This window comes from Globicephala melas, chromosome 4, assembly GCF_963455315.2.
Source record: "Globicephala melas chromosome 4, mGloMel1.2, whole genome shotgun sequence".
Taxonomy (NCBI): domain Eukaryota; kingdom Metazoa; phylum Chordata; class Mammalia; order Artiodactyla; family Delphinidae; genus Globicephala; species Globicephala melas.
In genome coordinates, this window is record NC_083317.1 from 104,496,065 (window position 1) to 104,513,056 (window position 16,992).

General features: G+C 41.6%; 1 protein-coding gene across 5 annotated transcripts in view; it reads right to left on the minus strand.

Annotated features, from left to right (window-relative positions):
• Positions 1–16,992, minus strand: part of SCHIP1 (schwannomin interacting protein 1) — a 575,771-nt gene that overhangs the window by 47,209 nt on the left and 511,570 nt on the right. The window contains exon 1 of one of the 5 annotated variants that reach the window (XM_030842360.3): positions 5,905–6,210. The exons of the other annotated variants lie outside the window; for them this stretch is intronic. Coding sequence (XP_030698220.1) covers positions 5,905–5,934 — 30 coding nt within the window. The 5' untranslated portion in view covers positions 5,935–6,210. Of the gene's footprint in view, positions 1–5,904; positions 6,211–16,992 lie in introns of those variants that run through there. 5 annotated transcript variants of the gene reach the window in all.

The window sequence follows — 16,992 nt, forward strand, 5'->3', positions numbered from 1 at the left end:
CCCAGCCCCTTTCCAAGAGAAAATACTAGACTTTTGGCTTAAAATATGCATATGCACATTTATTTCTTAAAATCGCTTGATGTCTAAAACGTGATGTTTGAGGCCCCCAGTGCTACTTTAAATAGGAATGATGTGCTTGTGCTAAATTTCTATTTCAGATCAGGCCCATGCTGAAATCCTGTTAAGATGATTTTTCCCCGCCATTTGGGCACCTATCACTGTGCTCCTTTTGTGGTAAAAAATATACAACATTAGATTTTCAGATATACAGCCTAAAAACAAGTGCAGACGAGTTTACATCCAGAACTATTTTTCTTAATTTTTAAGGTGATGGATATGTTACTCTCTCCTCAGACAAACACACTGTATCTCAACAAGGCAAAACACAACTATACCCCAACCAGGCAAAACAATGAAAACAAAGAATTCTTCAGCGCTTAACTATGGGGAAAAAAATTTCCCAATCAAATAAAAATCTATAGAACAAGATGGAAAAATAACTTCATTGAACTTTAACTTTATTTATTTATTTTTCATTGAACTTATATTTAAAAGCCTATATCAAACAGTGCACTAAATGCTTTGAAATTCCCCTCTCCATTAGGTCAATATATTTTTTCCCTGCTCTGGATGAAACCAGGCTTAAATTGAGTGGAATCTTAAATGCAGTCAAATTTGATACCTTGTTTTCTCATTCACAGGAAGAGGGACTTGGGAAATGAGCCCTCCCTTGCCCTGGTGTCAACAGGGACAGACTATATTTCCTTTCTTTTGTTAACCATGAAATAACCCACTAGAATCTGGGCATGAAGGGCTGTTTACTACTTTCTCCAGCAAGAATTTTTAATGTACTATTTAAACTGATGTAACCCCTAGTTTTATCATTTGAGGCCAATATAGGACATCTTTTATTTTATGTGCTGGGTATGACACTTCAATTGGGCTGAAACATTTTGTCCAAGAGGTATTTGGTGTTTCAGGAGCCAGTAAAATTATCCCTCTATATGGTAAAAAGATTTCTGAAAACTTTGCAAAATTCAATATATTAAGAAAGGTGGCTTGAGGATGAGTATTTGCCTCAACTGACCACAGGTATTTTGAAAAAGTACTTGGGGATGGACCATGAGGTTCACCTTGGAAACATTCTCTTGGTGAAGGAGAGGTAGGTATGGAGGTGTGTTCTTAATGCATTGTCTCTGGGAAGCGGGGGTGTCTGTCTCTTTCATTTTCTTCTTTGCACTGTGTCTCCCATCTCGGCAGATGGGTTGCTGGCAACTGGGCAAGAGGCTCGTAAGCCAGCTATAAGGAATACCAGGATCAGCTTCCCCAACTCCCCGTTGCAGTGCACAGATCTGAGCTTCTCTCTGGTATTATGATGCAAAATCCTCGTCCTGGGGACTTGGAACAGCACCAACTGCAGAAGATGCGATTCAGTCCAACACACGTTTATTGAACACATACTCCGTTTGCAGGGCAGGAAATGAAAATCAGGTCTTTGTTCTCAAGAAGCCTGTTGTCTAATGGGGGAGACAGACTTATATGTCACTAGCTGTAAATGGGTTCTAACAGAAGTAAAAGCAAAATGCACTGAGAAGGAGAAAGCTTCCTGAAGGAGGTGACATTTGAGCCTCAGAGTACATCAGCTTGCAACAGGTAGAAGCAGGTGTGTGTGTGGCAGACTTTGTAGGCTGAGGCATCACAGCAGAGAAAAAGGACTGATGGCAATTTGGGGGCAGGAGTATAGGGCTTGGAGGGAGGAGTGTTTCTGCCCAGGGTTCTGATCATGGTTAGGCCTGGACTGCCATACAAAGGGGTTGGAAATTTATCCTAAAGAAAATGCGGAAGCGTCAAAGATTTCTCCTCTGCTTTTTCAAGACCAGGTGTGTATTTGAAGAAGAGTTTCTTTAGGCTCCCAAGGGAGGAAAAGGACGAGAGTCATTCACGTACCATTTTACTTTCTTTCTCCTCCATTCCTATTGTAGCTAAGAACGTGAGGGTGTGTTTTATATCTGGGGTGGTGATAAGGGAACTTAAGCAATGGAAAGAAAGGGATAAAAGCGTGTCACTGGCTTTCCATTCACATCAATCTCCAAAATTAACTGCAGGGAGAGAGGAGAAAATATTTGGGAGTTTTTAAGCAAAATGGACCCTTTGACCTAAGCGTGTACTTTCAAGTTAATGATATTTCAAAGCTTTCTATCAGAGATCGTTTAGAAGAGTCTGGCCTCTCGAAGGCTGCCAGGCCTGAAGCTGTGGGCAAGGCTCTTTCCTGAAGAGACTGGCTTCCTCCCAAGACTGGAAAATGGAGGTTGATAGCTCTATCCTTTAACACGGCTACGACTGAAAATGACAACACATGCCTCAGTAACCTCTGTGCTAATGTAAACCCTTGGAGGGAGGAAAGTACACGAAGATGATGACAATGTGAGAACCTTTAAAAACAAAACAACCATGAAAAATTCTGCCTGAGAATTTCTCTCTGATCATCCCTCCTTGGATTAAGTCATTCACAGCACAGTGCATCCACCCACCTCAAGCAGTGGTTTTCAAGCTCTTGGAAGCAGTGAAACTCTTTTTTTTCAAAACAGTCATCTATTTGGAAAAGCAATACATGAGAATCAGCTATACTTCTACATATTAGTAATAAATAATTGGGAAGTGAAGTGATGCATGGTTTTCCTGGGCCCTTTATGTGCATGGGAGAGCCCTTTATGTGCATGGGAGAAGATGGCTCTTAATTCATGGCAACTGACTTGCTTATGCAGAAAGGTGGCCTCTGGCAGGGACCTGCCAACTCTCATGCCAGGATGTTAACTAGGAAAAATCCCATTTCACAGATGAGAAAAGTAACAAGAATTAAGGGGATAATCGGACCCACAATCACTGAAACCGGGGCAGATTAATGGTAGGAGGTTAGAATAGGAATAGGATTGAAAGTCACCCCAATGGCCATCAAAATGTAACAAACCACAATGCTATAGAATGTTTACAGTGTCTTTCTTCTTAGTCAATTTTATATACAGTAGGCACACCCATCCATTTTATTTGAGAGCTTGTTCTTAGCACTGGGAGAGCAGATTGACACAAACCTAAAAATCCCTGCCCTCATGGAGCTTCCATGGAGAGAGGGAGACAGAAAATAGACAAATGAGTAAAAGTCTGATGGCTGGTAATGAATGCCAAATATAAAAATGAAGTGTAATAGAAATATTGGGATAGAACTGGGGAGTTGGAAGTTGACATAGTAAGTCCAGAGAAGGCATTCACAAGAAGGTGACATTTGAGCAAAGATCTGAAGAAAGTGAGAGAGAAAGCCATGGAGGTTACCCACAGGACAAATATAGGATGCCCGCGTGAATCTGAATTTCACGTAAACAGTGAACAATTTTTTAATATAAACATGGCCCAAACACTGCAGATCATTTGCTAAATCTGCAACCCTACACAGGGTACCCGGAGGAAGCACATGTCAGGCAGGAGGGGCAGCAAGTGCAGGGCCAGGCCAGCATGGGGGGAGGGGAGGAAGGGACGGAGGGAGGGGGACGTGGGAGAGGACTCTGAAAGGCATCAGGGGTGAGGTGATGTGGGGCCCTGGGAGGACATGGGCTTTCATGTCGAGGAGGAGAATTTTGAGATGGGTGACAGGCTCTGACTTAGGTCTTAAAAGATCATTTTGGATACTTGTTGAAAACAGACTATGGAATGGGGGCAAGGGCAGAAGCAGCCCCAGTTAGGAGGCCGTTACTGCTGCTGATGGTAACAAGAGTAATAACAACATATATCTAGACACGTGCACCAAAATGCCCAAGTAAGTTTGAGGGGAATGGCCTCCGAAGCCCCCTTCCTGGGCTCTCCATTAAGAAACCTTGGTACACATCGATGGAGGAAAGAAATCAGCCCTACAAATAAATTCCTTCTACTAAGATGCTAACCTTGAGGAATTTGCTTTAACCACTGCATTATCATCCTTAAGAATAAGTAAATAAATAAATAAAGCCTTCATCAGAAAAGGGGAAGTTTCTGAAAAACATCAAACTGTCGATATCACCAGTGACCGTGACAACATCAAGCCAAGAACTTAGAGACACCGCCCTTGCTGAATCCAAACGCACACGGTGCCCAGTGGGTTCTAAAACTAAGGTTTCTAAGTAGGATTGAGACATGGCTTCAAGGTTAATGTTTTTGTTTATGCTGAGTTATGAATAAAGGGAGAGCATTTCAAAAGAACATACACATGAAGATAGTCCTATAAAACTCCATGGAGACGCAGAATCTACTGCCTATTATTATCTGCCGAATGCATGTAATTTTATTGTGAAAATAAGCAATAAATACTTCAAAACTATCGAACACATAATGACTGTTATATGTTGTAGTTCATAGAAAATAAAATCAATGTGTCTTCCTCTGGAAGCAGTAGGCTAAAAAATCTCTCCTCTCCAGAGGAAATTGCTGATATCTGACCAATTTTTGACTTGTAAAACCAGTGATTCCACGTTCAACCTAATGAAAAGATATAGGGAATAATCTTATAGTATCTTGCCTTTCAAAAATTAAATTACACAGCATCTCTGAAAACTGAGCAGAAAAATGATCTTAATTATTATAGTAATTTAATCACCTGTAGCCATGCCATAAGTAGGTTAGGCTCTCCCTGGATGTTGACACTACGCTCCCAAACTGTATTCTGTGTAAGTTTTGGTTGTTTCCTCAGATCATGACCCTTTTCTCTTGGAAAGAATTCCTACGAAGTACCATCTTGATATTTAGGATCTATGGCCCTAAATGTACTATAAAATAAAAATACTATAAGACAAGTCTACAGTTACAACATTCCAATTATTAAGCAGAGCAAAAGTGGATAAATACACTTTCTAGGCACACATTACTTAGCTGAGAAACGACTGCCTTGAGTCTTGTGAGATGTACTCTCCTGCCTGCATATAGTCACCACTGTGAAACCCGACCTTATGAGAAACACCTGCTGGTCTCAGGTAACCTACCTCACACAAGGAAGAGGCATTGTTAGACTAGAGAAATGGTCCCTTAGAGCTTCTAAACTCGGTCAGTTGAGTGACACCCTGATATTAACTATCCAGGACTTGGACTAGCCATGCTTGCTGCTGCAAAGAGCAATTTCTCTGAGAACATTCTCGTTGTCTGTTGACAACGAGGATACTTTCAATGTTGCCTCCACAGTCCAGTCACGCTCTAGAACTGGTCTTCTGAAATCATCTGTGTTTACTTCAACACTCCAGAGAGCAAATTAGCACACAGATGAGTATGTATTACTAGAAATGTTCTATTTGGAGTTTTTTATGCATGTTGGTACCTTAATTCTTATTTACTAGTCATTTAAAACAACACACTAGTAAAAATAAGTTTGGAGAGACATACAAGAGCAACTTTAAACGTCAAGTGCATGCCAGCTAATTTTTGAAAATTCTTAGATCATCAATTATTACTTCCTATTTATATAATTTCCTTCAAGACAATCCTAAAAACTGTATGTGAAGCAAGTCGCAACCCTATGCAATGAGCAAAAATCGTATTTTTCATTGTTATCTACGTGAAATTCCAGACAGATTTTCCTTCTCCAAAGCGCCTGAAATTCAATTACAGTTCAAAGCAGTTCGTCTCATTTGCACAGACATACAGAATGTGCAAAGCACAGATCACCTCAGTGGATTTCACATATGCTTTAAAGGCCAAAGAAGCAGTGTTTTCAGCCCCATTACTCCCCAGAAAATCTAATTACAATTCAGATACTGTATGCGATGAAGGCCAGCAGTGGAGGATAGCAAAATCCCTTGAAAATCCGGAAAGAGGCAACCTGCTGCTTTGGAAGAGGAAGGCCTCCTCTCCCAAAGGATGCCGGCCTCACAATCAGGCTTTAAATCTTACCTGATACGAACAGTTCTCCTGATGTACCATCTCAGTGCATCCTAGGGCGCAGACCCCAAACAGGACTGCTCAGCGAAGCTGCGGAAGGAAAGCGTGGAGCATCCACTGGCGGAGAGCAAGCCCTGGGAAGGCAGGGGCTCCCCGCAGATTAAAATGGATGCTGTTTCGCTGATCAACCTGCGCAGTGGCACTGCCTGTGCCGGGAAGCGCGCAGCGAGCCGAGCTGCTCTCCTCGGAAAGCAGCAGTGAGGCTTACAAACATGGAGCTAGGACCGGGCTGGGGGAGGGGGCGCGCTCATCACTGGCACAATCAGCCAATTATATTATAGGCACAAAGGAAAGGATCAGTCTGGGGCTGGTGTGACCTTCTGGTGCTTTATGAAGGCAGTTAACTGATGTGGAAACATTCTAGTCCTCATTAAAGGGAAAAAGGCCGGCGAGAGAGAAAGAGAGAGACAGACACAAATCAATGTTGCAGTTGAACATTTCTAACCTCCGGCATCATCCTTCCTGCCCACAGATGCTGCCTGCATGGTGCTTATGAAACGAGAGGCCTTAAGGATCATTTCATAACTTTTAACAGGCGAAAGGGAAAACAATCCATTCTGAATATTGACACTGAAGGGATGTTCTCTGTGTTGAGTGTCTGAAATGTTTGTCAACTTTATGACTAAAAGGAGGGCCTTCACTCTTTAAAAAAAATATATTATTGTGTAATTCTTTTGATTTCCCACTTCTTTTGGGCTCTTATCAGCATGCTTTTTAAGTCAAACAGAAATAAGATGAAATAATTTTCCTATAATTTTTTAGGGAGGGAGCTTATTAAAGTATTAAAGTCAGTATAATTAATTCATTTCATGAAAATGAAACTGCAAGTTTTTTTTTGACTATAAGGCCATATATGTATATGGCCCAATGCTGTGACTTGAATATATAGACACCCCCAATATATCACAATATGATTGTAGAGACTGACCATTTCACCTAAGAGACAGTAATGGAAAGGATTCTGGGCTTTCAGATAGTAATCGAAGGACATACAAGTTGGACCATACATGTCTCTGGTAAAAAGAGTAGCCGATTTCTAAAATACTTCAGGGTGGTTCTAGGATTTTAGGATATATAAAGAGGAACAACTAGGCTTATAAATTCGTGAAGCTAATTTAATGACAGATAATTTAAAAACTAAACACAATAAAATTTTCTTATCTATATTTCTTAGTCGCCATAGGGCAACTCATCTTGCTATTTCTTAATAAGATGGCTCTGAGCAAATCAATGATATTCAATAAAATCTTGACTGAATTTAAACCATCAAATAAAAAAATCAATAGAGATATTATTCTTAAGCTATTTTGGTATAGCTATATCTATCTATCTTCTTAAATAATCTTACTATTAACTGCAAAGTCTTCATTATGCTATTACTCGAGAAAAACAAGTACTTTTTGCCCGACGAATGGAATCAACATGTTTGACAAGTTTTCATATCAAGCTCGATCTTAAGGAATGCTCAGAGTTTGTGTTAGGAATATTTGGTGATATATTTTTAATTTTATAACATCTCTGCTTCTCGGAAAGAAACAAACCTATTTTTCTAAATATTCTTAATTTTCATGATTTGAGATTCTGACATGAGAAAAGTTGGCCCTCTGAGTTCAACCCGAGACACGCTCACAAGCCTGGCTTCAGCTTCCTGTTTAGGACAGTGGAGAGGTGGCAGGAAAGGGCCCAGGTGATGATCTCACAGGCTGGCATTTCAGCACTGGCCCAATGGGTTCAAAGGAAAAAGCACTCTGGACGTGCACCCTGCAAAGCTCACAGGCCTTCTCCCTGGAATCTAGGAGAGAGCTAGGCCACCTAACATGTGCAAGACTTTTGAGGCCTGTTCGTTGGAGGGTGGCACAATGAGAGCTTGATGAACAAAGCAGAAGCCTGAGCTAGATTATGAGTCTTCTTAAAAAGATGATGAAGAAAGGAGGACAGAAACTCTTCAGTGAAAGGAAATAACATGCAACATATCCCCATCCAAAATTTCATCCCTCCTTATTGAGTAATCCCTACAGGACAGAGACAGAGACAGACTTCGCTGTGGAGTGCCTTGCTATACAACTGCCCAGATGAAGGCTCTGGAATCCGAAGTATGTGCAAGGAAAAGTAAGCCGCAGTAAAAGTTCCTTTTGCAAGGTAGCAAATAAGATCAGATGGAAATTTTATGCCGAACATAAAACACAATCCCAACGTTCCAAGACAGAACAGCTTTACTTGAAAGGCTGTTAAAACTTTATCCAAGTTACTACTTTGACAATCTATGACCTTAAGGCTTGGGAACATGATTTCAAGCTATACAAAGGTCTAAGAAGTTGCTTCCCGGACTCTGTTCTCTTCTGAAAACTGAAGGCTCTGGGATATATTACATAAACTCCTAAAGACATTTATCATGTGTTGTTTTTTTTTAAAAAAAAAAAGTCTAAACATGATCCCACTCTTCACAGTTGCTGTTCCATAAATAGTGGAAGTGACTCAGAGGTGGCTCTGGGGAGAACAGATTTCTGACAATTGTATCCTAAATCCTGTCAAAAAACCTCTCAAGAGGTATAAACAAGATAAGAAAAAAAAAAAAGGAATATGTCAAGCAAGCTTCCCTTTATAGTCATTCATTGGAAAGGACTTTGTGTTATAATTTAAACTATGATTTGCTAGTACAAAAAACTTTAAACAGAAACCAGCTGTTCCAAGAACATTTAAGCTAGAATTACTTACCAAGCTACAGTGACATTTGTTATTTTTGGACTAAAAAATATTGATGAACTGTTTAAGTGTGATCTATGTAGCATAGAGATTATTTTTTCTTCTCAGGTCTTCACAGCTTCTCTTCCCATAAAAAGTATTGGATTTCAGATTTACATGGGACCTCAAGAGATAAACTGTTATTTTCCAGATATGGAAACTGAGGCCTAAGAGACTTGTGACATGCCCAAGAACATAAATCCTCCAACAGCAGCAAAAAGGCCTCAAAGTAAGAGGAAAAAAGAAAAACAAACCCTCCACATTTTCTTTGTGAGTGTGTTCATATAAAAAATGCTAAATTGAGGGCCACTAGACTTGGAGAAATAAACCCCCTTTGACTGAGCCAATGTAGGCTGGCCTTGAAATCAAAATCCATCATAAGGTAAGAGGGAGGTTGCAGTGTAGTTCTACCTGAATCCGAATCCAAGGTATGTTTTCAAAGAAGAAATATTAGAGCATTTCCTCATTAAGCTAATGATCCTGTTTCTGCCACCAAGCAAACTATTATGTCTTTAAATCCAGAAAAACATTTTTGCATTTGTGGCAATTAATAGCAACAGAATGAAGATGGCCAACAGACACATGAAAAGATGCTCAACATCACTAATCATCAGGGAAATGCAAATCAAAACCATAATGAGATACCAGCTCACATCCATCAGAATGGCTGTCATCAAAAAGACAACACATAACAAGTGTTGGAGAGGATGTAGAGAAAAGGGAATCTTTGTGCACTGTTGGTGGGAATGTAGATTGGTGCAGCCACTATGGAAAACAGTATGGAGATTCCTCAAAAAAATTAAAAATAGAACTACCATATGATCCAGCAATTCCACTTCTGGGTATTTTCCCCAAGAAAACAAAAACACTAATTCGAAAAGATATATGCACCCCTATGTTCATTGCAGTATTATAATAGCCAAGATACAGAAGCAACCTAAGTGTCCACAAACAGATGAATGGATAAAGGGAATGTGGCATATATATATTACTCAGCCTAAAAAAAAGACGGCACTCTTGCCATTTGCGACAACATGTTTAGACCTAGAGGGTATTATGTTAAGTGAAGTAAGTCAGACAGAGAAAGACAAATACTGCATGATTTCCACTGCAGTATTCCACCGTGGAATACTGCATAAATTCCACTTATATGTGGAATTTAAAAAACAAAACAAATGAACAAACGTAACGAAACAGAAACAGACTCATAGATACAGAGAACAAACAGGTGGTTGCCAGGGAGAGGGGGCGAGGGGTAAAAAGAAAAAAAGGTAACTATGTGAGGTAATGAATGCTAATTAGCTTGACTGTGGTGATCACTTCACAATGTATATTAATGTGAAACCATCACACTGTACACCTTAAACATACAAATTTTGCCAATTATACCTCAAAAATGCTGAAAAAAAAGATTAAAATAAATAAAATTTTGAAATAGCAACAGAATGAAGGGTTTTTTTTGCGGGGGGTAGTAAATACAGTGGTTAAAAAGTCACATCTGCAGGTCATCTGAGAATACAGTTTCAAAAATGAATTACTGGGATCAGGGACTGACTTGGGAAGGGCCTAGGGAACTTTCTGGCACAAGCTGTATGACTTGAAAGGGCCTGGTTTACAGAGGAGTATATACATTTGTCAAAACTCATTGAATAATACATTTAAGATTTGTGCATTTCATTGTATGTAAAATTTACCTCAAAAGAATAAAAAAAGATCCAGTTAATGATATGCAGCTGAAGTATTTAGGGGATGTCTTAGGGATGTCTGCAACTCACTTTAAATGCATCAAATAATGAGATGAATTGATGGATGGATAGATGGAAAGCTGTTGACAAAGGGAGTTTAGTAAAACAGTAATTGCAGAATCTGTATGGTACATAAATGGAGATTCGCCTAAAAACTTTTCAGTCTGAAACAGTTTGTAATGAAATATTGGGGAAAAATGAAGTTATTGGGGGTGAGGAAGATGAGCAAGAAAGTCATTGTTTTAAGCAATAACTTTTAAGCTTTTCCTTAGGAATTTGTGGAAAGCAGGTAGACATTTTATATGGTGTTATGCTGTGCTTCTTTACCAGGCAAGGGAGGAAAAGGAATTATGAGGAAAATTAATCCTGTTCACATCAAAGGGAATCGGGTCCTTGAATAACCTGCCCAAAGAAGACCACAGTCTGCGTCACCAATGACGACAAACCTTAGAAAATGGCTTTACAGTTTACAAAGTACTTTCCCCAACATCTCCTTTTACTCTTACAACCTTGTGGTTGAAAGAAATTCCTATTATGTGCCACGTGAGGAAGTGTTTCTGCCCCCAAGGAGTTTGGTAAGGGAAATAAGGCAGTATACAAATGACGAATGAGTAAAGTGCTACCAAAGAGATTTCTTTTTTCTTTTTTTTTTTTTCTTTTTTGCGGTACGCGGGCCTCTCACCGCTGTGGCCTCTCCCGTTGCGGAGCACAGGCTCCAGACGCGCAGGCTCAGCGGCCATGGTTCATGGGCCCAGCCGCTCTGCGGCATGTGGGATCTTCCCGGGCGGGGGCACGAAGCCGTGTCCCCTGCATCGGCAGGCGGACCCTCAATCACTGCGCCACCAGGGAAGCCCTACCAAAGAGATTTTGTTGCTTGCTCACTAGGAATTCAGGAGAGCAAGAGAACTCTTAGCTAGGTTAGCCAGGAGTCGGCAATAATCTTGTTCATTTGGTTGTTTACTTCTTGAATGTCTATCTTTTCTATTTCTAGATTAATGTAAATTTCCTTAGAACTTGGATCGTGGTTGGTTAACTCACCGCTATTATCCCCAACATTTGAAATAATACCTGGCATATAATAGGCTCTCAATATTTTTAAATGAACGAATACATGATTATGACTTTCAGAAAGTTACTTCATTGTGCTTAGCCTCAGTTTCGTCATCTATAAACTAAGGATGTTAATTCCTGGTTTATTAGGTTGATGACAGGATAAAATGAGAATAACATGTAAAACAGCTCTTAGGTGCCCTGGAAAGGAACAGAAATGGATTTTTTCCCCCTTCTCCTAGTTAAAAGCAATATCAACAGTCCGAGGAATAAAGAGAGGCCTGAAGGTTGGAGATGATAGTGGGAATGGAAGGTTAAAGACAGAGGAATGTATTCCATGAGACTGTGAAAAATAAACTGACAGCACCTAGCCAGTGATCTGGCCTGGAAGAGTGAACAGGACACGGGGTCGTGAGGTTTCGAGACCACTGCCAGAGTAAACTTGGTGCTGTAAAAAGAAACAGGAGGTTAGAAGGAGGAACTGATTCTGAGGGATTGGGTTGCAGTAATGAGGTCTTTTATTTTACCCCATAAAGTTTTGAGGTGAAGGTGCAGGAGGCAACTGAAGCTCAAAAGAGAAGTCAGATCAACAGATAGAACGTGGGGGTCTTTTGCGGGGAGAGGATAGTTGCAGAAATGGATGAGATGAAGGGAGAGATTGTAGAGAAAGGACTGATCGGAAACAAAGACATCACTGTGGTGGGTACATCGATCCCCACGGCGGCTGGGGGTATGGGAGGGGAATTAGGCTTGCTAATCAGCTGACCTTGGGATGAGGAGATTATCCTGGGTTATCCAGGTGGGCCCAATGTTATCACGAGCAGCAGAGGAAGAACCAGAGAGATGGCAGCGTGAGCAAGACTCTGCCCAGCGTTGTTGGCTTTGAAGACACAGGAAGGATCACAAGCCCAGGAATGTGGGCGGCCTCTAGAAAAGGGAAAAGGCAAGAAAGTGGATTTTCCCTTAGAGCCTCCAGAAGGATTGCAGCCCTGCTGACACCCTGATTTTAGTTTGTGAGATTCATTAGGGATTTCTGACCTCCAGAACTATAGCTATAGGATGATAAATGTATATTGACTTAAGTCACTAAGTTTGGGGTGATCTTTTATAGCTGCAATAGAAAACGACAATCCCCTTGGGTGAAAGCCAGCATTCAGAGGGCAAGAGGAAGCAAAGGGGGTGTGGCCGACAAGGTGAGAGGAGAAGGAAAACCAACAGAGTGAGGGGTCAAGGGGAGGGTGCTCCATGGCTTCAAATACCTCAGGGAAGCAGAAAAGACTAACAGGTGGAAAGGGAAACACAACCAAAAGCCGTAGTTTTGACAATGAGGAAGTCATCAGTTTCCCTTGAGAGAATACTAGTGTGTTAGGGGTGGAAGCCGAGTTACAAGTGGTTAAGAAGTTGAGGGACTGTGTAGAGAGCAGTCTGTAAAGAAGGTTGTGGATGAATTAGAGCATTGGGGTGGTAGCTTGAGTGTATAATGGAAGCAGAGAGGTGGCTGGTCTTTAAGATAAGGAGATCCAAACGTCTGTGTGGGCATCAGGGAAGGAGCCAGCAAGAAGGGAGAAGTTGACTATGGTGGGTGGGAAATAACTGGAAAGGCCAGGTCCTGGACAAGTTAGATCAGGATCACGTAACAGGGCTTCATTCAGCCTTGGAAATGAAGATATGGGCAGTGAAATTACAAAGGAATGTTGAGTAAAGAGGAGATTGTAGTGGAGATGGGGAAAGATGCAGGAGCACACATGGGTGAGTGAGAGGGGACATAGGTTCCATCCCTGGTCCAGAAAGATCCCACGTGCTGTGGAGCAACTAAGCCCTGTGGGCCACAACTGCTGAGCCTCTGTGCTAGAGCCCGCGAGCCACAACTACTGAGCCTGTGTGCCACAACTACTGAGCCTGCGAGCCACCACTACTGAGCCCATGTGCCACAACTACCGAAGCCTGCGTGCCTAGAGCCCATGCTCCGCGACAAGAGAAGCCACTGCAATGAGAAGCCTGCGCGCTGCAATGAACAGTAGCCTCCGCTCGCCGCAACTAGAGAAAGCCCGCGTGCAGCAACGAAGACCCAATGTAGCCAAAAATAAATAAATAAAATAAAAATTAAAAAAAAAAGAAGTTATTTAAATGGATGTGTTAGACCTAGATCAAGCTGAGCATAGAAAGGGATGGAAAGACTAAAGAAGCTTCTAATATTCATGACACACTAAATAACCCCTAGGCACTCAATATTCATTAGATGGTACACTGACTGCCCATTGGTGACACCCATTCTGGCCCTATGTGTTCTCTGCCCAAGAAATACAATTCCATAGCTGCTTATCAGGTGAGGGGGTAAGCTACAGAGGGAGCCTGAGGGACTTGCCTCTGTGTCTCTGATAAAGCAGGTTGTGTGTCATTGGCAGACACCTTCTATCTAACTGGGCTTCCCTTCTACAACCTCAAGACTGACTTGTAACCATATCATCAACAGGGAAGGTGGCTGTGGCAGAAAGGCTGGACATGTAAATACTGCATAACCCAAGACTCAGGTAGTGCGGTCCTTCACATTCCTGGACCATATCCCAAGTAGGATTCTGGCACCAATTCCAATTCATGTGGAGGTGGGGTTTTCCCTACATGAAAACACAGGTTCTTGGATACCAACTGGGTGTCCTACAATTCAGCTCAGTTCTGACACTCTCTACCTGGAGATAACATCAGATTCCACAGGTTGAGGACTCCCCACTTCACACGCCAACTGCGAGTCCAGGTTGTTACCTGTGCTCCTGACCAACAGGCTATAGATGGGAGGTTCCAACGAACCCCTCCTTGGGTTCCATTAATTTGCTAGAGCAGCTCACAGAACTCAAAGAAACATTTTGTTTATTAGATTACTGGTTTATTTTAAAAGGACATAACTCAGGAACAGCCAGATGGGAGAGATGCACAGTGCAAAGTATGGGGAAAGGCAAAGAGCTTTCATGCCCTCTCCCCGAGCATTCCACTCTCCCTAAAAGTGCTCACCAACCTGGAAGCTCTCTGAACCCTATCCTTTTTGGATTTTTATGAAGGCTTCATTTCATAGGCGTGACTGATTAAATCACAGGCCACTGGCGACTGATTCAACCTCTAGCCCCTCTCTGAGGTCAGGGCGGTGGGACTGAAAATGCCAACTCTCTAATCCCTTGGTTGGCCCTTCAGGCAACTGGTCCCCATCCTGAGGTATGTTCAAAAGTCACCTGACTAACATAGCAAGAGACACCTTTATGGCACACTTAGGAAATTCCAAGGGTTTTAGGAGCTCTGCGCCAGAAGCAGGGATGAAGACCACATCACAATATCACACTAAGTATGGCAGCTAATCCCATCTCTTTCCCTTGCCTCTTGATACAGATTTTAAATTGATTTAATCAGCTGTGATTTGAGTATCTTAATTTGTTCTGAGACTTCTTGGAGGAGTGCCTGGTAGTGGACTTGGAGGCTACCATTGCACCCAGGTCATTTCCCACAGAAAAGGATGCTTGGTATTTGTATTGTCCCACAGCTTCTTCCCATATAATCTGAGCCCCAGAGATGGGAAGAGAGAGGAGGGTAAAAATAGGTTGTAATTTTTTATCTTTATAACAAAATTACCTGAGAATCTTACAAGTGTATGTGTCAACTAATTTACTCAGAAGTTTTGACCATTCTGCGGACGGTTAAACCTGTGTGTGTCCTTTCAGATATTAAAAAACAGTTGCCCGAGTCAACTGTGAGTCAATGGCTGTCACTTTTTAAGTATTAGACTCTGCTTTTCAAGTGAAAACTAATGTACGAAACAATCAAAATTGTTTTTAATCAAAATAAAATTATTTTTCATTCCAATTGATATTATTTACTTATTAAATCCCTCCCAGGGAACATGAGGCTGTTTTGTTATACACAAACACTTGAAAACAGAATTTATAGAAGTCAGTTACAGTCTTATTCCGACTGTATTTTTACATTTATGTCTTTATTTTGTTTGTGCCACACCAAGAGAATCCTGTTTCGCACAGATAAGTGGTTGCAAATGGTAACAGTCCTTTATAATAGCTTACGCTGCAATCTCCGGATATTCTTCATTAAACATGTCCGGGAGCTTGAAAGCAAAGTCACAAGAAATTTATTTCAAAATTGGTTCACGAATAACATACGGCAACTGCTTACATTTCTTATTAAAAACAAGATAAGAAAAGACAGACTACCCAAACTGACAATACGTCATCAACCAGGAACCAGACCTCATTTGATACGTTGGGCGTTCGCTTGTGATTTGCACAATCCACCTGTTAGGCTTGATGTGGAATGTGCCAAACAGATGTGCCGCCCCTAACCTGGCACTGAACCCAGCTGGGCCTCTTGGACAGCCCAGATAATTTTTCCCACCTGGACATGCACAGGCACGAACTTTCAGCAAGACCAGTACAGAGCCACCACCTCCACGGTCAATGACACATTTACAAGTTCAGTTTTGAGAACTGTAAAAGACTACTTAACCTGGCAGGACAAATTAATATGCTGATGTTGGAAAAGGGGGCAGAGAGAAGTTCTTTGCATAGATATGAGGGAATGAACCCCTACCATTTGGGCTGAAATGTTGTTATATGCTCCTCCCCACGGCTTTACAGGACAACTCTTCTCCAAATGCCCAGGGCCTCACAATCTTATTTGCATCTCTATTCTGAATTGCTTTCACATCTCAGAACTCTTTAATTTCCAATTTGATTTTTTAGGGGCTGAGGTGTTTAGCAGTTCATATAATAGGTGCAAAGGAACCTCTAAAAATACCTCCAGCAGCTCTGGGTTTCTACACATAGTTTGAAACCTGATGCATCAGGCAGTGCTGTAGCCGTGGCCTCCCTCTCCCTCTAGAATATTGAGATGGTTTATATTTCAATAGAATCTGCCAAAGTGCTTGTTTATTGGACACGGTCTTGGTCCTCTCCACATAGTACTCTCTGGCCAGCCCAGTCCTCTCCACATAGTACTCTCTGGCCAGCCCAGTCCTCTCCACATAGTACTCTCTGGCCAGCCCTGACTGAAATTCACACACTGCAGAAAAATAGTAACTGACTCACAGATAAATTTGGGTGAAGTCCACATGGTTTCATCCCCAATTGTGCCAATGTTTAAGGACCATTTCTTTTAGTCTCCATTTAGTCTCTGGCTTTGTAGTCGGAGAAAGCAATGGCAGAAAAAGTGAAAGGTAGTATAAACCTGCCAGGGCTAACACAAGAGTTTCCAAAGAAACATAAGTTGGTCTGTCAAGAGGGGCCAAGCCAGACCTCACACAATGTGTGTGTGTGTGTGCGCGCGCGCATAGCAGAAGAAGGGAGCACACCTCCCCTTCATCCCCACTGAGAGCCTTACCTACCAATATAAGTGCATTTAGCTAAAGCAACACATGAAATCCCTGACCACAAAAAAGGCTGTTTATCTCTCTCAGGTGGTGGTTGATTTAAAACCAGACTCAAGAGTATTAGGGAAGGGAACTGACCCT